Source organism: Temnothorax curvispinosus, unplaced genomic scaffold (genome assembly GCF_003070985.1).
Source record: "Temnothorax curvispinosus isolate PA1 unplaced genomic scaffold, ASM307098v1 QBEX01017513.1, whole genome shotgun sequence".
Lineage (NCBI taxonomy): Eukaryota > Metazoa > Arthropoda > Insecta > Hymenoptera > Formicidae > Temnothorax > Temnothorax curvispinosus.
This window is the reverse complement of record NW_020227293.1, coordinates 1-21,217: the sequence shown is the minus strand read 5'-3', so window position 1 is coordinate 21,217 and position 21,217 is coordinate 1. Positions and strand designations below refer to the sequence as shown.

General features: G+C 40.9%; 1 protein-coding gene across 3 annotated transcripts; it reads right to left on the bottom strand.

Moving 5' to 3' along the window:
* Positions 1 to 647: 647 nt before the first annotated feature.
* LOC112467550 (voltage-dependent calcium channel type D subunit alpha-1-like) lies at positions 648 to 21,200 on the bottom strand. 3 transcript variants are annotated; one of them, XM_025036231.1, is made up of 20 exons: positions 20,130 to 21,200; positions 14,702 to 14,754; positions 14,261 to 14,407; positions 13,697 to 13,898; positions 12,854 to 13,123; positions 12,644 to 12,727; positions 12,340 to 12,528; positions 12,150 to 12,252; positions 11,773 to 11,921; positions 11,435 to 11,659; positions 10,715 to 10,919; positions 10,503 to 10,636; positions 10,297 to 10,398; positions 9,890 to 9,991; positions 9,712 to 9,821; positions 9,119 to 9,250; positions 7,403 to 7,764; positions 6,569 to 7,012; positions 5,125 to 5,252; positions 648 to 5,000 (listed from the first exon to the last, which is right to left on the bottom strand). In XM_025036231.1, exons 1-20 carry the CDS (start codon positions 20,187 to 20,189, stop codon positions 4,575 to 4,577), a joined length of 3,627 nt encoding a protein of 1,208 aa, XP_024891999.1. In that variant the 5' UTR covers positions 20,190 to 21,200; the 3' UTR covers positions 648 to 4,574. The 3 variants fall into 3 exon arrangements, with proteins under 3 accessions (XP_024891999.1, XP_024892000.1, XP_024892001.1); XM_025036232.1 differs by lacking the exons at positions 6,569 to 7,012; positions 7,403 to 7,764 and adding an exon at positions 8,615 to 8,658 and having other exon boundaries at positions 20,130 to 20,189; XM_025036233.1 differs by lacking the exons at positions 6,569 to 7,012; positions 7,403 to 7,764 and adding an exon at positions 8,615 to 8,658 and having other exon boundaries at positions 5,125 to 5,213; positions 20,130 to 20,189.
* Between the last annotated feature and the right edge of the window lie 17 nt (positions 21,201 to 21,217).

Sequence of the window (21,217 nt, the reverse complement as noted above, 5' to 3'; positions counted from 1 at the left end):
TTATAAGGAAAAGTTACTCAGTATTATGTCCTTAACAACATATGTCAAGGTCAAAGTAATCCGAGCTGTGTAAGTTATTGTAAACTTTTACCAAAAAGAATTTTATATGTGGCTGAGTGAATGTTTTAGCACACTTATTCTGTACACTGTTGTGTACAGAATTTTTCTGTAAATAAGTGTGCTAAAACATTTATTTAACCACAACGAAATTCTTTTTTTTTCTTTGAAATATTTAACGTACGTGCCGTCAACCATTGGACCGCTAGGGTCCTTAATTTAGGTTATAGGTATGGCACTTAACTCAAAAAATGCCTCAATCTTTTGATTCTTTACGAATATCTTAAGCCTTGCAGATTGTGAACCCTTTCCGATTCCCTGCAATCGTGCAGACCATTAATCCATAAGGATCTTAATCGGGAAAAACTTCTTCTTAACGAAGAATACATAGGACGAAGGCCGGGTCGGTTTCGAACAACGGACCTTGGTGTTTCTAATCATTCGCGTACTTAAGCACTGAGCCACGCGTCATCCCACAAACTAGTCATCTTGACTGCTTTGGTTGGTTCTAGTGTTAAATTCTAACGAAATATGCACGTTATACGTATATGTGCATAAATTATGAGCGAGAAAGATCGATTGCACGGGGGTTTTAATTGCTATGACAATTTTTATTCAGACATCATAAGATATAAACAGACTTCGGATTTTTAAACATTAGTGGTTCTGGACCGTGTAGCGCTCCATTTACTTTTTTTTATATTATTTTTGTGTTTCTTTTGTATCTCTTCCGTCCGCGAGAGACGAGAGGAACAGACGGCGATCTATATTATACCTTACAGAGCGTAAAAAATTCTGCCGCTACTTGTGGTCGTGTTTACGGACCCGTAGTTTTTTGTAATTTACACTTGCTGCTTCAGCATCGTCCAACTCTTCTCTAAAAATTTGGCATATGTACGTGCGTGTATATATTTATATATACACTGTATGTTTCATAATAACGGTTTCGCGTTATCACTTACTTAAAATGAAGAAACTAAATGGAAGAAGAGAAGGATAATCGATAATGAAATTAATATATAGAGCGTCAAACGTGGGATATGCAAATCGACGATTAAAAGGGGTAGAACCAAAGATCAGAGAAAGAAAGAAATCTTCGATCATTCGTACATCGTGCGATCTACGAATCGATCGTCGATGCAAGCAGGAGCTCTTTGGCTCACAGCGTTATAGGATAAAGCAAAGCGATATACGAAAGAATATAATGTAAAGTGGGGAAATAGATCGACGAGTTATACGTAAGAAAAATTCGCGAAGTGAAGATGTGTGAGAGAGTGGAGTTCGCATTGGTCGTAGACAAGCCCAGAAGGCTGCCGAAGGACGTGATTCTGAAAGTATTCCAAACTAGTAAGTCCGTAGTTAACAATAAACCGATTTGTCAATCGCTCGGCGCTCGCCCGTAATTCGGCGAAACTCTTGAGTTCTGAGGTCTCTCTCCCATCAAGCATTAGACTCTAATTGGTTCTACTCCACGTTACATTCTTTTTCTTTTTTTTCTTTTTTACGGTTCGACATAGTATACAAACGGGAAAAAAAATCGAAGCATATTACGCGACAAATCTCCAGAACCACGCCGATTGACGAGATACTTATAAAATTTACGAGAGCTTAAAAATTTGTCAACGTCTATAAGTTAACATTTACGTAGTTAGTTTCAGTGTCTACGCACCTCCTCCGGTTTCCAATCTCACGTTTCTGCGTAAAAGCCCAAAGTCACACTCGAATGACACACACATCGATAACGCGATTTTCTACATACTGTGATCGGATTTTAAAAAGTCTGACAAAATTACTGCGGCTGCTGTGGTTTTCTGTCGGCTGCGGTTTCTTTTTTTTTACGAGTGAACTCTTTGTGCGTGAAAGGGGACCCGCGCTATTTCCAAACGATTTACTCCAAAAAAGATTCCGCACGAAGGTATCTTCAATTATCTCTCGAGCAACTTTTCGCTCACATCCTTTTCCACATTTCACACAATTATTTCATACAATTATTATAACATTGCAGTCAATGTGTACATTTAATTATTATACATTGTATATAAAAGTTGATTAATTTCGAATCATTTTACGATTTTTTATTTTGATTGACCGTCTTTAACTGGACACTTTCAAAATTAGCAAACTTTGAGGACTGCTATATTAATCTCTCACAGCACAATAGAATATTTTCGAGGCCAAACGCGTTAGCCGATTGAAGCGAAACTTTTCGCTTGACTCGTCGTTAATTAAAAATCGCCAGTAAATCTCTCGTAAGCGGCGCGCGTCCCCCAGAGATGAGACTGTCGGGAATATCTATGAAGTGGCTCTTTATAAAGCTCTCCGTATCGTTGAACATGCACTTGAGTGGGTGTAATCGTGGATTAAAGATAAAGAGAGAAAGAGAGAGAGAAAGAGATTCGTGATTCAGATCTTTGCATATCCGATCGTTTTCACGTTCGAGTTTACACTTTACGTAATAAAAACCATATATCGCATGACCGCGTTTCTCCGAGAGGGGAAAAGTTCCGCGTCAACACCCCATCAAAACTTATCCCCGTCTCCGTTACGCCCCGCTCCGCCCCCCTTTACTCTCGTTTGTATAGAGATTGCCATCTAGAGATATAATATATATTTATATATATTTATATTTATATTAATATACTAATCTCGAATCTCTCGCAGCGCTAGTTTTATCGGCCATTCATCCTCACGCATCTGAGCGGAAATATACGCGCGCATACGGTGTTATGTACACAATTACAAATACGAATAATAATATCTATATATATCGTCACAACATTTCATCAGTAGTGTACAACACACTCGCAGCTCTCTCTCCTCGCGCAATAATAATTCGCAATAATAGTCGTTTTACTTTGTCTAAGTTGATAAAAGTCTTTCTCTGGTCCGAAAGAAGTTATAGATACTTAGGCACTTGTTATCTTGTCTAGAATTTATATACGTATGAATCATGAGTCGTAATTATCGTGCTAGTAACCGGTAATCATCGGAACAAGGACAACGAGAGTAATCAATTGTGAGAACAGTAAGAACGATCATCCGCCGACGTGTTTTTTTTCTTTCATTCTCCTTTAACCCTTTACGACCCGAATTTTTTATTTTAGCATTTTTTTTATCTAACTTTTTCGCTTGTCTGTCTAGAAGAGAGATTTTTACTGTCCAACGGGAAATTATGGTGAGTTGATAAAAAGTTATTACGTCAGAATACTTTTACGAGATAATAATAGAGATTCTATAAAGCGTCGTAAAGAGTTAAAATAGGCGATGAATTTTGTAAAAGAAAATATCATGTCGCTAAAAAATAGACGCAAAAATAGACGAATTAAGATAATTGAGAGACATCCATTTTTGCAAGATTCGACTTAATCTTCGACATGAGAAGTTTGGAAAATTCACAATTTTATAAATTTCTCTATTTTCGTGTCTTTTAACACCGATACTGTACGGAATTTACTTTAATATATATCTTAAAATCCTGAGGGAAGAATTCACTTTCTGAATGTCTAATTAATTGCTCCCAATTAGGCGCTTTTTATACAGATCAAATTAAATACTGTTTCAAAAATTTCAAAGCCAATCGTTAAAATTGATAATGAGAAGCTTACAGTTTCATAGAATTTCCTATTTCTTTCATTCTAATTCGTCTATTTTCTACACGTGGCGTTCGCCCTTGATCGGGACGAATCGAACAGAAAACGGAGATCAACGTTAAATGGGAACAATGGCGAATCTCTAGAAGAGTTTTCTAGAGAAGTAAAACTCAATTCCGTCGGGAGCCCCTGCAAGTCCCGGGATGCTCCCTCGATTTTAATCTCGCGGTCGTTCGACGTGTTCAAAAAAATGAAGCTCCGCGCCGCGACGACTCTCGATCGTCCTGATCCTCCGTCGCGGGAAAATACATCTTAAAAGTCTATATATTCTTGTGCCTAAACAAACAGCAGCTTGCTCCGCGCGATCGTCCAACTTGCACGCATCTCGCTCAAGGATATCCGTGCCAAGTTAGGAATTGCGAGCGATTCGCGTGACTCAAAAAGTGCCGGATGAACACCCGCGTTCGGTTAGAAAATATTCGCTCGAACGAAAAAAACGCGTTTATTGGTGTCCATTAACGGGATGGACCATCTCGACGTCGAGCCGGTCCGCCCTTCGTCGCGACTTTCGCCCCGTTTCTCCCTCCCCTAGACTAAATTGTAAGTCAGCGTTTTGTCTCTCGAGTGGCGTCTCTCGATCCGTACCTAACTACAGCTATACATATTCAGAACAGTTTTTATAAAGCGTCCTTATGCTCTTCGAGCAACAACAACAACAACGGCAATCGAGCCCCGCGCGGTCTGAATCCATCCGAACTCGCGCGATCGATTCAGATCCCGTAGGAGGTCGGCGATTCGATTCCTCTCGCGCAGTTACTTCATGTTAACTGACGATCTCGGTCCTTCGACGACTACTCCCGACGAGGGGGAGTAGGAGTTTTCGGGTTACGTGGACGATGTTCGCGTCGCGGCGACCTTCTCGTCCTGCTAGGACGGCGGTTGTCGCTGTTGTTGCTGCTGTTGTTGTTGTTGTTGTTGTTGTTGCTGCTGCTGCTGCTGCTGCTGCTGCTGCTGCTGCCGATTACTGCCGCGACGGTAGCTGGAAGAAGAATGAAGCGGGCGATAGGCTGGTTGACTCGGTGGCTGCTCCTGCAACGGCTGGTAACCGATGCCGGTCGTGGTCGGTCGCTGGCCGCCGCTCCACGGTTGCAGGTGCTGCTGCGGCTGCTGCTCCTCCGTGCCCTGCTGCAGCTGGTAGGTCAACGGCTGGCCGCGCCGCTCCTGCAGGAGCAGCTGGTGAGCGGCCTGGTCCATCTCCTCGCGCGTCATGTCCAGCGCCTCTTGCATCTCGCGCGACGTGTACCGCACGAAATCCGTATCACAGTATTTGCCCAGACCTTGCTCCACCAGGACCTGAAAAGTCCGACACGTGGCGCGGATGTTATTGAAAAGTTGAAAAAAGGAACGATTTATTATTTTTAAACGTTTCAAATTATTCCTTTCTAAGTTATATACTGCTGTTTATTCCGAAACTCACCCGACCGACGAGGCTCTCCGCGCTCCCAATGACCTCGAAGTTCGGCTTCCGGTCCGCGGGACTGCCGGGCATACTGTGGGACAGGCGCTCTGCGCCGACGCTTCCGTTACTCTCAGTGGCCCAGGAAACTGACGAACGAGGAGAGGCGTCAGAGTGTTAGCTCGAATCAGTCACGCCCTGCCTCCTTTATCGCTTTCGATTTTGCTTTTTGCCGAAAGGCCTTTTTTTTGCGTTAGCGAGCATAGCGTATACACAAACTGATTTAGTGACATACGAGTGCTTCTCTCAAGCATCACGAGATTACTGGTGTTAGGTGTACAGGTCGAATTGCAGTTAAGAATAAAGCGTAAAGATATAACAAGACTTGTTAGTTCGAAAGCTGACAGAGCGCGTGCTTCGAGCAGCGGTTGACCACCTTGAGCAACACTTTGCTTCATATCCACGTCTCTCTTCGTATTGTTCTTTGTGCCGATCCCTTTCGGGAGATTTTGTCGTGCAGGGGTTGTTTGAATGAAAAATGATTGTATCTTATGCATCGAACTGCCTGATTGTAAATATGCTGCAAATCCAAGTGTATTATTTTAGCTAAAGCTCTTCTTACACATTTCTTGTTTTAAATCACGTTATTTGACACGATTGAACGTATTAACTTTTAATTTAATACGATTAAACATGTTAAATGACGTAATATAACACGCAAGAAATATGTAAAAAAAGCTTCAGTCAAATGTGTCATTTTTAGACGTTTATGCATGTGAAAATAACACTTGGATTTGCAGTGTAGATTTTACATGTCAGGTTTATTTGATTTCCATTCGATGAAATTATTTCGACTGCTTCAATTATCTTACATCAAAGCAAATTTTGATTATTAAACTTATTCTTTGATTAGAAATTAAATAATAATTATGTGCCTTAATAAAAACTAGAGAAATTTTTTAAAAATTATCAAGAATTGCTGAAAAAATTGAAGCATGAATATATAATGCAAAGAAACTGAATTTAACGAAATCCTAAACATAACGAAATAAGAGAATTGTTGATTGTATTTGAGGGTGCATCGGTGTATTTCATATATTGATATCAATCCTTTGCGATCGATAGTTTGAATATTAATTCAATTTTATTCTCTTTGCCAAAATATCTAACGTGATAAATTCCGTGCATAATTACTGCATTATTTTACAAAAGTTAGAAACAAATAGAATTTATAAATCATAACAGCGTTTATGTATATTACAATTATAATTTTCCTGTTTATCTCGAGTGATAAATCTCGCGATAAAACAATTATTATTACATAATCACAATATTATCACTAATATTAGTTTTGGATCGAATATCGGATAATTTATGATAGAATATAATTTGTAAGTCATTTCGATCGTTTGGAAAAATAATGTGTCGCGATCGCAAAGGATTCACTCGCGTGTGCCTTAGTCACCTCTGCCGTGGTAGGACGACGCTCGGTGCGACAAGCAGGAGGCGCAGACGCGCCATTGTCGCGAGTCGACGTCGGCGAGGAAGCCGGCCACGGCGATCGCCTGGTTCTGTGCCATTTTAAGGCCATTGGCGACGGTGCGCGTGCCGGGGGGGCCCGACGACGTAGCGGCCGCACCACCGGTCGCGGATCCCGCCGCCATCGTGGCGGCTGCGGCGGCCGCGTCCCGCGATCGGAAGCTCGCCGGTGCCGATTTGCCACCGGCGGTCGCGGCGTCGCGACGGGCCTTGGCCCGGCGCTTCGACGACCGGCCGCCCAGCACGGTGACATGGGGTTTCCCTGTCGTGCCCCGCGCCACGCCGCCGCCCTCCGAGTGCGGGTTCCACCTGCCGGAATCGCTCGATCCGCTTCCGGTTGACGTGTCCTCATCGTTGCAGTCGTCTAGGGCTGCGTGCGAGGACACGGGGACGTTTTATCAATGGGGCGTAAGCCTAGTCGCGCCTAAGTTTTCGTAAGTCAGTCTTACTGTGCTGGCGAACGCGACGAAATTTTGTTGAATGAAATTTTTAAAAAACAAGAAGTTAAAATTTTAACTTGTATAATTTTACAATAATTTGATTATTTTTGTGTAACGTCAATCACTATTTTTAATAGTAATTTTCAATTTTTTTACCATTCATTTTATTTATGAATAGTTAAATACCCAAGAGAATTTGGTTTTATTGGATAAGTGAAATGAATTCTAAGTAAATTAATTAATTGGAGAGTGAGACTCCTCAACGCCAGCACAGCGACAGGGCAGTCTTAGCGACCGACTGAACCGGCGTTTTCCCGTACCGTGATTGCTCCAAACTGCGCAATCGACACAGCAGCCCCGCGACGCGTAGGTATAATAACAGTTCGTCCCGTTTGACGAGGAAGCGGGGCTTGAGCTCGTCGCGGTGGTCGAGGTGTTCGCGCTCGCAGTGCACGACGCGGTGATCGTCGTCGTCGTGACGCTCGACCCGCTCGTCGTGCCGGCCGCCGCGGATGCTGCTGCGGTGGCTGCGGTGGCTGCCGTTGCTGCCGTTGCTGCCGCTGCAGCGACGGGGGTGTGCACGGCGGTGCCGGTGCTCGGGGTCCCGGTAGACGAGGACGGTGGGTTCCGTCGCGGCGGAGGCGTGGGTGGCGTCAACTGCCGCTCGATTCCGTCCTGAAGACTGCACGAGCGTGCATCACACGCACACACGCGGAGTAGGACGGCAGGAGGGAAGAAAAGAAAAGCGTAACGGCTGTTTTTTAGTACGTTAAATGCGTGGCAGATAAACGCACCCCCGAAAGCCTCGAGACATTTTACTTGAAATAAGACGCTCTAAATGGGAGTCTGAAATGGAGTAGAAAAATGCTCTGCCGCCTGGGAGAACACAAAACATTAGATTTCATAACAAATTTGTTAATTTGAGATGATAAATAACGGTTGTCTCTCTAATGTGGAAAAAATTTTCCCCTTTCTCATTTCAGATCTCTCATTTATTATTTATTTCACTTTCTATAATGAATTTAATTTTTCAAGATTTTTTAAGAAGAAACATATGTATCGTTTAATAAAATGATTCAAGACAATTTAAAAGATAATATTTTGAAGAAAATTAATATTGTTTGTGAGTCGGCCAGGTTTTTTATCGAGGCATTTGGAGGCGCTCAACAAGCATTATCATCAAAGTATAGCGATAATCTCTACAATTAGTAGTAATAGTAGTAGTACAAACAACATGCGATCAGCCGGACATAAATTACCGCGCGCGGGACCCAAATGCATTCTCCTTGCATTTCGAAATACATGTGTGACCCGCCAGCGCGTCTGATTATTCTCGCAGCTTTGCAAATCGATTCCCGTTTAACCGGTGTTTCTTACGTGAGTCATTATTTCTCGTGAAATATATAGTTGAACGGGACTCTCGTGGCATAATTAATGAAAGACGCATGCAGCCGCGCAGAGCAAGCAATGCGAATCAAACAGAAAAAAAATGATGGAAAGCCAGCTACTGATCGCCCCCTAACTTGTCTTACCATATTCGCTATTGGGATGGAGATAGTTACCGCTACCCGATCCACTGAAACGGTACGATAGTAAACAGAAAAGCGAAAGGGATAATGAGAGATGATACGAATCGACCCGCTCTAAGAGGCGAAACAAATAACTTGTTGCAAGTGTGGGAAAATTTAGCTAAAAGTCGCATAAAAATTTTTTTTATTGTTCTATACGTTATCGCGCGCGCTTAACAAAAGAAAGTAATTAAATAAAAGGTGACGCAACCGCGTTTTTCCTCGATTATATGAATATTTAGGAAGATTATTTCGCGTGATATAATGAGCCAATTAAAAAATCAAACCGATGAGCGTCCTGCATGCACTGTGACGTGATATATCGAGAGACAGAGAGAAGATAAATCGTCGTGGGAAATAATAACTGTCGATTACACACGAATGAGACGTGATGTGGTCTAAACAGAAACAGGACACTCGCCGCAATTTATCTCTCGCTCGCTCGCTCTGTACGCGTTCTGTACTTACTCGACCACTTTGTAAGACGTCGGTTGCGCCGGATTGCCGAAGGCAGCGAGCGGTCTCAGAGGGATATTCTCTTCGACGCCCGTCAATCGCAGATCGGTCCCCATCTGGTTCATCGCGCCGTCACTTAGACCACTGTACGATCATTTTTCACGCGTCAATATACAAGCAATTGATTAATCGACTATATAACTAATTAATCAATATAGTTGAGTTAGCACAATTTTAATATCTTTTAACAAAAGCATTCGAAAGAAATATAAGCAACGCTCTAGATGCCATTTGTGAGATATTTTGGGAAAACTTTTAAGATAAATGTTTCTTTTTACGCATTTTGTTAAAGTATAACCAGAGTATTTTAGGTCAATTTAATTGCTTCTTGTTGTTCTAACATTTTAATATCACAAAATTAAATTTTAACGTTTGTGATCGAGTAGACATAAAGTTTTAAAGATATAGCGTTCATTTTGAACATTTAAGAAATTTTTCAAATGGCAAAAGAACTCAATAACGGATAAAAACATTCGGAAATATAAAGAGAAATTATCGAAGAGATTAATTTTTAATTTTTTAATCAAAATACGTGAAATAATTACCTCGCTACATTTGGCACAAGTTGGTGAGCGATTTGTTTGGTGACATCCGCGACGGCGGTCCTTCGCAACGAGGCATACGGTAGAAAATCTATGGAATTGGTCGGGGAAGCCTGCGAGAAAGTTTTTAATTAGTACGCAATCGACAGGAGAGAATTCTATACGTCAAAACATCACGTGCCTTCGCAGCGGCGGAGTTGACCTTTAGCGATTTCGCCCTGTGGAAGCTGTGATGTCCTTTTCGCATGCTGGACCACACGCTGCCAAAGAGCGAGTGGTTTCTCTGAAAATATTAACAATCGCGTAATATGCTATTGTAGAAATTATTATTATTAATTATTAACCATTTGATTGTGTTCAACTCCGACAATTGTAGCTCCGATTATGCGTTGAGGATGACTCAAAGAAAGGGTCGAAACTTGCGCTAATCCTATTTAACTAGACTATATTATAATAAATTATATACGCGCATACTAATTGCAGCATCTGGCTTTTATTGCCAAGTTCGTTAACGTTATTTAATTTTAATAATTATTATTTATTGAGCTTTTCGGGATACCTATAAGATACGACGATCGTTGATCTTACCCTGTGCATAGGTTCCGGATTGTCGTCGAGGAGTTCTTCCAAATTGCCGGAAATCGCGCGTTTTAATTCGGGGCCAGCTTCGTGTAACGTTCTCAATCCGGCCTTTTAAATTGAAATTGCAAGTATTATTATATATGAAATAACATCCAAATATGATCCTAACTAAGTTCTAAACACATTTCTCCTAAATTGAAAAAAAAACTCACTTGAAGCGTCACAGTATTGTGACAATCTCTGTCGCCGTCCTTCATTTCCTGTTCCTTGCGCTTCTTGAATCGACGGAAATAGTCCTGGATGAGGAAGGTCGCGTAAAACTTGCCGACCGTCACCTCGTCGTCCACTGGAAGGATCGATTCGAAGTGTAAATTTAATTCCGCGAATAAAAACAAATTTCACGATGGAAGGAAAACGCGCTCACCTCCGGGCGGTGGTACGACTTGATCGAGAAGCTTCGGACTGGTCCTCTTCCAGATCTTCTTGATCACCGCCCTGAGTTCGGCGTTCGCGTCGTCAATGTTGCCCTCCGTCTTGATTTTCAGCGACGTCCTTACGACGGCAAACAAGGTCGCGTTGAACAATACGGTGCCGTCGCTGTTCAGCGGCATGTTCATCGAGACGAGTCTCTGAATTTTTTAATATCGATATTAGGGACGATTCCGTTAATTTATTAAGAAAAACTAGAAACTCTACCGGAGGTTAATCTATATTTTTATTTCTACCAAAGAAATCTTAGAAAAGAAAAAGAGAAAACAAATTAATAAAATTAATCATCTAAATTTCAGAAATTAAGATGTTTTAAAAATAAGTAATAAATTATTTCAAAAATGTCAAATGGGTCATTTCAACCCCCTTGGTAATATAGTGTTAAATTCTCTTAGGCAACAATTCTCTTTGTTTGTTCGTTAAATACGAATGATAACAGTTTTTTCTGTTAAAACCTGACACATAGCAAAAGTCATAATCTATCGAATACAATGCGGAGAAAATAAAATAATTAATATAGAATAAAAACATGCAGCTATTTGTAGAAAATAATATTTTCCCTGTATCAATACAAGGCAGATAGGCTATCGATCGGCTGTAGATAAATCTACAGATCTATAATTATGTAATCATGTCATTAGAGTCATTTACTAACCTTACAAGCTACTCTATGGGGGCACAGCTTTCCGAAACCTAAGGGCGGCGATATTTTCCTTAGTAACGTTACCACATCCAGATGTTTGATGCGCCCCTTAGCATCGGGATCGTATTCGGACCACAGGCGAATAAACTCGTCCAAGTGGTGCGGCCCGAGAATCGACCAATCTCTCGTCAAGTAGTCGAAGTTGTCCATGATAACGGCGACGAAGAGATTGATGATCTGTTTTCCGCGAGAGATACGCAAGATTAAATTTAGGAGGATCTATATCGAGGATCTAAATAATAAAATAAAAATAATGCGAGACGGAGATAATTGGAACGAGATGCACTTACAAGAAACGAACAGAGCACGTAGAAAGATATGAAGTAAGGAAATGCAATGTCCGACCCGCAACTATTCTTGTCGCTTTCGTCGCTGTTGGAGTCGCATTTAACGCTATCTTGTGACGAACAAGCCATCATTATTTCTTGCCACGCCTCGCCTACGGTCGCAAACATTCGATCATGATTTTTTTCAATAGTACTATGCTCACTTTCAATGGCTAATTTTACAATACTTTACGATTGCAGATTTTAATTGTTAAAAATTTTATTGAAGAAATTGCACATCGATTTCTGCTAAGCGAAAACTAATACGAAAGTTCGAGCACAATCGTAACATTTTCATCTTTTAATATCAAATATTTCACGCCAAATAAAATTGTTTATACCTGTTGCCGATCTAAACAGAACCAACACGGCTTGTGGAAAAGACTGGAAATTGTTATTACGATTTATCGCCGTAGAATCGTCTATCGCGATCTTTCCGAACACCTGAAAAGAAGCGCTCATTTGAAATTACCGTCGTTTATGTGCTTCAAACAGGCAGTGTTTTTTTTTCCATCGATCGGCGTTGCTTACCTGCATGCCTATCACAGCGTAAATGAAAAAGAGCATTATAATGAGAAGGGCGACATAGGGCAGAGCTTGAAAGGACTTGATAAACGTCCATAAAAGTGTTCGGATGCCTTCCCCTCTGCTCAGCAGTTTCACCAATCTCATCACGCGAAACAGTCTGAAGAAATTGATGGAAATGATAGTGGATCCAGGCTGCAACGATGACAAAATGGTTTAGCGCAGCAGTTTTATACTTCCGCCTCTCTCAAATATAATCACGAATATTGCCCCGGGTGCTCGATCAAAGTCGAGCGCAACGGATACTCACGTTAACTTCCGAATAAACGATATCGATGAAACTTCCGAGCACGATAATAAAGTCGAATACGTTCCACGCATCGCCGAAGTAATTCTGCAAATTAATAACGAGCTCGTTTATAAGCATAATCAACGCTGGCGTATAAAGTGAAATTTAAAAAACGAAACATTTTGAACAAAATGCGAAATGTAAAATTACGCATTAGATACGAGCCCACACCTTAAATCGAAACGCAGCCAACTTAAACACAAACTCGAGGGCGAACACGGCGGTGAAGATCATGTTGAGAACGTCCAGGACATTCGTGTAGATGTCCGGCTGGCGATAAAATTTCATTGCGAGCGTCACGGTGTTGATCATAATTAGCGTGAATATCGTGTATTCGAACGGTTGGGAGGTGACGAACCACCAGACTTTGTACTGTATTCGATGCTTCGGTATGTATCGGCGCACTGGCTTAGCTTTCAGCGCGAACTCGATGCAATTTCTCTACAGAAAGAAGCGACTATTAATCCTCCATGATGATAACGATTAATGCTGTTTACTCTTCGACAGCTTCGAAAAATATATATTTGCGATATAATTGCAACATTAGACATTTTATTCGGATTTTGTCGTATAATTTTATAAATGTGTGCCTATTAGGTACTATTATATTCAATTAATAATTGTATAATTTTGATTGTTCGAAACTTTGAAACTTCGATCTTCAAAGATTGTAATGTCGAAGCTTCGAAGTTTGAATATCGAAGCCTTCGAAGCAAAACACCAGCCCTAGTCACAATGGGATCTTCGTATGACTTAGTTCTATAATCTCAGTTCTGAGCATTTTATTGCTGAAGAAAATTGTATAACGAAATTATAAACAATGATACTCTATTCCCATTTTTTAAAGTTTATTATTTTTGATTAATTTTTGAGATAAAGATTGTATCACATTTTATTAGAATTTATTGAAATTAGGAATGTTCTTAGGGTCATGCGTGATCTCGCCGTGGTATTAGTGCTAATTATAATTTGAACACAATTAACCCATTAATTTAATATACTCGTGTGATTCACCTGATTTTTATCGAGCTCGCAGTTTTTGTACTCTTGCTCACCCTCGTTCTGGAAGGTGACAATAACGAAACCGACGAAGATGTTCACCATGAAGAACGCAATGATGATGATATAGATGATGTAGTAGGCGGCCACTATCGGCCGAAAATTATGAATTGGTCCATGATCTTCTTTGTTCGAATCGATCGACCACTCTAAAAGTCTGTTAGCATACATGAGAGACGACGTTAGCTATCTGACATGTCGCATTTAGAACTGCAGTACCTACTTATCCATTTTCTTAGTATTGTTAACAAAATTACGCATTTATCGAAATAACATATGAAAAAAATAAGATACTTGTCTGAAAGATCTGAGAAAATAGCAAGAAAGAGAAAGTAGCAAGAAAATAAGAAACGAGTTCCTAATGGAAACTTTGTTGTATCGACATTGAGAGATTGCTGTAAAAGCAAAGTTTGCATAAGTAGCCTTTCGTACCGTATTTAATCTATTTAACGTATCTCGATATAGATACGTAAATCTTGAAACAATGTTCGTTGCGAACGCAATGCAAGATATACTTACGATGGCCAACCTTCGAAAGTCGAGACCGTAAAAAGGGTCAACATCGCCTTCGCAACGTTATCGAAATGAAAACTCTGTCGATCCCAGTGTCTGAGTTTCATGACCGGCCTGTTAATATTACCGTCTTCGAATTCCAAATAAGTACCCCTGGAAAGGAGAGTTTCTTGCACCGTATTCTGAATGTGTGGCCTATATCGAAATCTTTCAATTGTCCGTGAATTAATGAGAAAGCTCATTACAGAGAAAAATTTTCTTTTCATTACGTGTAATGTATTTTCAAATTGGAGATATGCTCTCTTATCAGTACGTTATTGTTATGTGCACAAGATTACTGACAATTTTTAAAGATATTTGTGGTTTTCGATCGCAATTCTTGGACTTTATTAACAATTACGGGAAATTGAGCTATTTTTATTAATTTATAACGTAATCAGAACTTACTGGCACTGGTCCTTCGTCATTTTCGATGCATCGGAACAATAGAAAAACTTGCCCTACACAATACAAGAAGTTCGTCAATTTCGATTGCCGTTAATACCGTTAACGTGTCCGTTAATACGGGACTAGAATTTACGCAACATGTTAAAGCTGCGAACGACACGCTAGCGTTCTTGAAATTCAACTTAATGCCATTCACCAGGCTAAACAAATTACTTTTCGCGCAAATAGGTTCCACTACATATGAGTAATTATCTGTTATTTGTAATCCGTCAAATATAAAATATAATTAAAAACGCATTATATACATATAATCATCATATATGCTTCAATGTTTAATTGCTGTTATGTAATAAATAAAATCGCTACAAGAGAGTCTCGATATCTCTGGCCTCGTGTCGCAATTGAATCCTTCGTGTAGAATAAAAAATCTCAAAGATCGCCAGCATGACGGGTTACACATCAGCTGTGAATCGGCCATTCACTTGCGGTAGCATTGTCAGCGGCAGCAACAACGAGAGACGTGATCGAGCAAAGTATAAGAGGGTGTTAACGTGAGAGGCAAAAACGTGGTATATGGAAAAAAAGGACACATTCCACGTCGGCACGTGCATACATATGTACAACAATGTACGGAGGCGATGCGTGGGGTTTCCTCGCGATGATTTCCGCGATCACGTCCATGTTATAAATAAGCGTTTCGTCGCGCTTGGTGGTGAACACGGACATTGAGTGCATAAGCACGCTGAGGGAGAGGTGTCGGTGAATGGGTTCTTCGCCCCCCTCGCCTTGAAACCCGCGTCGCGACCATGTGGACGGAGCGAGGACGGTGCAATAATCGCGGGAGGAACACCCTCTCCAGTCATCCAAACTTCCACGTTCGCGCAAATTGATTCATCTCCATCCTTGTCGCTTGTGCGTTTCATGTATTGATATCAAAATTCCGCATAAAAAGAACAAAGTCACGAAAAGATTTTAATGCTAGAGAGATCAATAAGATCAATTAAATTTTTATATCTCGTTTAACAACATAAACATCAGCCATAAATAACAATATTAATTCCAAATAACTTTGTCGTCAAATCTCGGACGAATTTGCGTAACAACCCAGCAATTATTCATTCGAGGAAAATAATGTGTTATTTTCCGAAAGAAATGTTCGGAAAACGTGGCGGAGGTGTATTCTCATCAGCGGGCGCGCCATTATTGCACCTCGACGGTTTAAAGAGCTGATGGCGATCTATAGACGCGCGCGCGTGTAAAATGCTCTCGATGAAATCTGTGATCGCTCCATTATCCGTCGACATGGCGCGCGCTCGCGTGGGCTCGGACACGACATGGGAAAAAAAGCACGAACAATGGGCCACCGTGACGCGCCAAATTGGTACTATAATTGCCACCTACGTAACACGAGCTGGTGCGGGCCAAAATAACGAAACAGATTGAAACAACAACGCAGAGCCCACCTCCCATTCCCGCGCCGACAACAGCGTGATAGCTGACGATTTTGCGATCGCCCTCCCTCCCACCCTTCCCTCTCGCCGTTCTTCCCCCCTCCTGGCCTCCTTCCTTCTTTTTGTAATCCATAATTGCTTGCAAGTAAAAAAGCACAGGCGTCGTACGTGTCCCGCGGCTCGTGCAGAAGCAGCACTATCGTCGTAATCGCGACATACATATCTTCCCTGTTCTCCTATCTCGTTATTTTAACGTTAATTTCTCTTCTTCTCCCGTCACGTCGTGTCTCCTGACTCAGATATCGTGCTTTTCACGTATCTCTCTTTTTGCATACGTTGATAAAAAGCGATGTTTGTATTTATATATAAAAAAAAAAACGTTCCTGCGGCTTATAGAATGAACGATCACTATGAGCGACATTAAAATATTCATCGTCGAGCGACGTTTATGTTGCCTGAGCAAACGCCGACAAATTTAATTCATTTCCGATAATAATTACCCTCTCTCTCTTTAATGATTACTAGAGAACACCCTAGGAGGCCGTTAATTTTAAGCAATTATCCGCTACAACATTATCTTGTTATTAGAAAATATATTGTCTCGCAACCTCATTTTCGAAAATGTTTCCACGTTTCGATAACTTATTAATTCTCTTGATGGTTTTCACCTTCGCAAGAACGTTTCGATATATACATATGCATAATTTTAACGGAGAGACGATACAATTTGAAATAGCAGATTCGTGAAATATTGGCGAATAATTATTACGAATGTATGCTAATTAATATCAACATGAGACGCGTTAGATGTTTCATCCAACATCAACGACCCAGTGCTCCATTTCGTACAAAATTTATCACCTTCCTAAGAAATATTTAACTAACTGTTCCATCTGACTGCAAAAATATCATATTTCTGTCATACTCACTTTTCGCTATATATTATTTTGTCAAATAGCTTCGCCAGATGAAGCATCTTGAATGAACTTCTCTCCTAAATACAGTTTTAATATCTAACCATAGAATATAACTCGTATTTTGGCAAGGTAATATCCTTGTGGAATCATCCACGAGAATCTCTCAAGAGACATATCACAATTATCCAAAACTGATTTGATTTTTTTTTTAAATATATACCATTAAACAAAAATCTCTAAGAAGTACATAGTTTTTTTTTTATACATGCTTATTTTGACGCTTAATAGGTGAAACAATACGGACACGTATAAAAAGAGACTTGACTCTTAGATTTTCACAATTATCAAAATATTGCAAAGAGAAATGAAATCGATTCCGAACAGCTATGATACGTCCCTTGTCTGATTGAGTATAGCTATACGCGCACAGGTACTCGCGATCAAGATAGACAGGAATGTGAAAATTCCGCGACTTGTAAATCCGATTATCAGCGCAATCACCTTCCTCGCCTCGTGTCAAAAATGACCGCTCGCGCACTTTGGCGTCTCCGAAAAGAAAAAAAAAACATTGTCCGAAGTCCCATGCAACACGTTTGTGACCAGGGCGAACCGTAACCACGAGCGTAATCTGACTTTATAAGTCCCTGCTTGAATATCCTGTTGGCGATTACATCGTCGTGATGCAAGCAGACTTGTTTGCCACATTAATAAGCGTTATACTCAGCGGAAGCGGAATGAGAGTATTTCGTTTGCCCGCGCGTCCGCGTTCAATCAAAACCCGGAATTTCAATAGAGCCCGCAATTTAGCGAAGGCAGAGTAAATATCGATTTTAAAACAACGCTCACACGGGGAATCGTATGACCGGCTCCGTCTACACTTGCCGTCTCATTCCGCTTCCGCTGCGTGAATATATGAACGTATATGTGTAGCAAAATCGACAGAGTCTCGCGCAAAACACGCGGAAGTACGTCGGAAACTTTCTGTGCGTAACATCTAGGGGAGCTACCCGCTAATGCGCCTCGAGTCCCGATCGGGGCCGCATGTGGGAGTAACTTCAGTGCTATTTCATACTTTGCGACTGTGAGACACAACGCTGTCTTGCGAATAACATCTGTGTGATATCTCTCTACGGCTGCTCGAACAATCTATCTTTCATCTAAGCCCTAAGTTCAGTCTCTATTCTTCCTCGTGGAATCGTGTGAGTCGTGGAGAAAATTGGTGTCTAGTCGTGGCAAAACGAGACGAACGATTAATTATTCACTTTCGTCGTGGCGTAAAAAAATGTCATCATTTAAATCTTTCAAAAGTGAAGAAGATTGAAATTGCTATAAAACTGTTCGAGTTATTTTCGACCATTTTTGCGAAGATATGTCATAAATATTAACAGAGCATTAATAAACGCGAGATAAATCGGTATTCGAGATAATTTGTTGACAACAACGAAGAGTCTTCATTAATGATAAGTCCATTTGCATTTATTAATTATGTAATATTTGTCATAATTTAATTGACCCTGTTTTATCGTGTATCAGGTGCCGCTACACCGAAGTTCGCCTCGTTCTGTCACGTCATCACGTGTAACTCGTGGTTTCGGTGCACGTGGACGGCCAGCATGCACTACGACTAAAGCTTCATTCTCACATATAGCGAAACTGGCATGCCTGGTTTTTTAGGGGGAGGGGGGTCTATCTTTAAACGGGAGGAAAGGGGAGTACGATATATGATATGCGTATCGTTGGTGTGTGACGAATAAATAAATATATATATATATTTAAAAAAATATATAAATATATATATTATATATATATAGTTTGCACGTCGACGTATAATTACACGACAATCTCGCCTGGTTTTTCTCGGTTAAAAGCGTTATATTGTTAATAACAGCGTTACCGTGCTCGAGGATGTAAAAGGGAGATGTACAGAGAGAGAGAAAGAAAGAAAGAGAAAGAGAGAGGGAGAGAGAGAGAGAAATATCGGCAGCAACGAGATGCACACGTGCATATATCCGAAAGGGTAATCCGTCATCGTTTCCGTGTCCTTCCGGCCGTCAAGATCGCGCGCGATACCGCGATAATTAATGATCGACAGCACGATGATCGATACGCCGCGCGGATAATCAGATAATGCGCCTCGTATCGGGCAGAGATAATTCCGCGGCAAAAGGAACCCCTTTCGGGAAGGAAGTTTCCCTTCGCCGGAACGTGTCTGTGTCATTCCACAGCCACGTTATTACGTTAGAAGCTTCGCAACGTATGTCCGAAGTCGCTTCGATACTGTAAAATGTGCCTCGCTGCTGATACGTTCCCTCGTACGGTTTAGAACGTTAAAAGTAAAGTGGGAAAGAACGACTCTTGGAACAGACCTAGGCAAACTTTACGAGTGTTTTTGATCTTTTCTAAATGTCAAGAAAAATGTAAAAAAAAGGCAATGTTATAAAATAGCTTTTATTGCTTAAGTCTGATTCAAAGAAAAAATTTAGGAAGATGCTGGGAATTATAATATTGCAAAATACAGAGTAGACAGATAGGACAAACTTTCTATGATTATTTTCAGTTGTAGTATTATTATTTAACGCTTTGTTCTTTTTTTTTCGATTAATAATCTCTGATTTTAAATTGATGTAATTTACAGTTAACATTCCAGATAAAAATTATCTAAAAAAAAAACGATCAAGCGTGTAATCCGATATTGCCATAAAAATTTCATTTGAGAGAAAGAATATTTTACATCTCGCATAATTAATTAACGTTTTGCGATTCCGCGTGACGACCATTACACCCTATCTCCCATCGCTCTCCGTATTTCGCTTGGGAAAATTCGGTCGCCGAAGGTGCTCGGCCGGAAATTTACCACCGTCGCCGTGGGCGACGGAAGTGAACGTAAGTACGGCGGGCGGCGGCAGGAGGATAGAAAGAAAATATAGTGGAGGGTACGGGAAGGCAGAGAGAAAGATAGAGAGACAGAGAGAGAAACAGAGAGAGAGAGAGAGAGAAAGTGGTAACGCAATCTCGTTCGCTTAGTAAGCTTTCTAAGTGGATGGCTGGATGTCTCTTTACCTTAAACAGCTGTACCCCGATAACAGCGAACATGAACTGTAGGAGATAGGTGACCAACATAATGTTGCCGATCGTTTTAATGGCGACAATCACACACTTCACTACGTACTTTTTTCACGTAGCGTTTTTCGGTTGCGGAGACGAGCAGGGCGAGCGAGCACAGCGGGGAACACGTGGGGTGGTGAGAGAGTGAGAGAGAAACAAAAAAAATAGAGTAGCATTAATTTAGGGTGGCCTGGGTAATCATCACTCCAAGGGGCTGAGGGGCGGGGGCGGGGGCAGGGGCGGGGATCTGTGGGGCCGTTCGGATAGTGGAAGTTCTCGCCACGATTTTCAACTTTTTTTTTTCCTTTATATCATACTCGTTTAATATCGTCTCGTTCGCGTTTTCAGTCGCTCATAGCATTTTATATAGCCCTCGCTAGCTCGATTTATCCTCTCTTCCTGTATGTAGAGTATATATATATATACATATATATCTGTTTTTATTCTACGAATTTCTTATACGCGCGGCGATTTCTTACACGACTTGATCGATCCCTTTGAAAGTTGCGCAGCTTCTCCTCTGATTTCCTCTCGATTCCTCGGAGCTCTCTTTCCTCTCAGAGATCTCCGGTTTCTCTCTCTTTTATCTTTTATTCTTTTTTTTTTGTTTTAGTTTTATCCCTTTTGCTCTCATCGCGTGAACTAAGCCCTCGCCATCCATCCATCAGTGCTCGATGTTTTTTCTCGGCAATGCACCTATGGGACTTTTGGGCGGGGAAAAACCTCGGCGTTTTCCTCGAAAGTTGATTTTACACGTGTGAGATCACGAGCGTGCTCGGTTACATTCGTGGATCCCCCGTGTGGGATAACGCTCGTTTCTCGATGAAATTCGCATTTGTCGCTATAATAAAACGTTATCACTTCGAATATATATACATATATATATATCGCAGATCTCGAAGGTTGAAAGTTAAAGTTGAAAAACGAAATTTTACGAAGAAATAAATCCAATAACTCGGATGTCATGTTATTATTCATGTTTTACTGATTAATAACGCTATATATGGAGGGGTAAAAACCACAGTGGTGTAAGTCAAATTTTT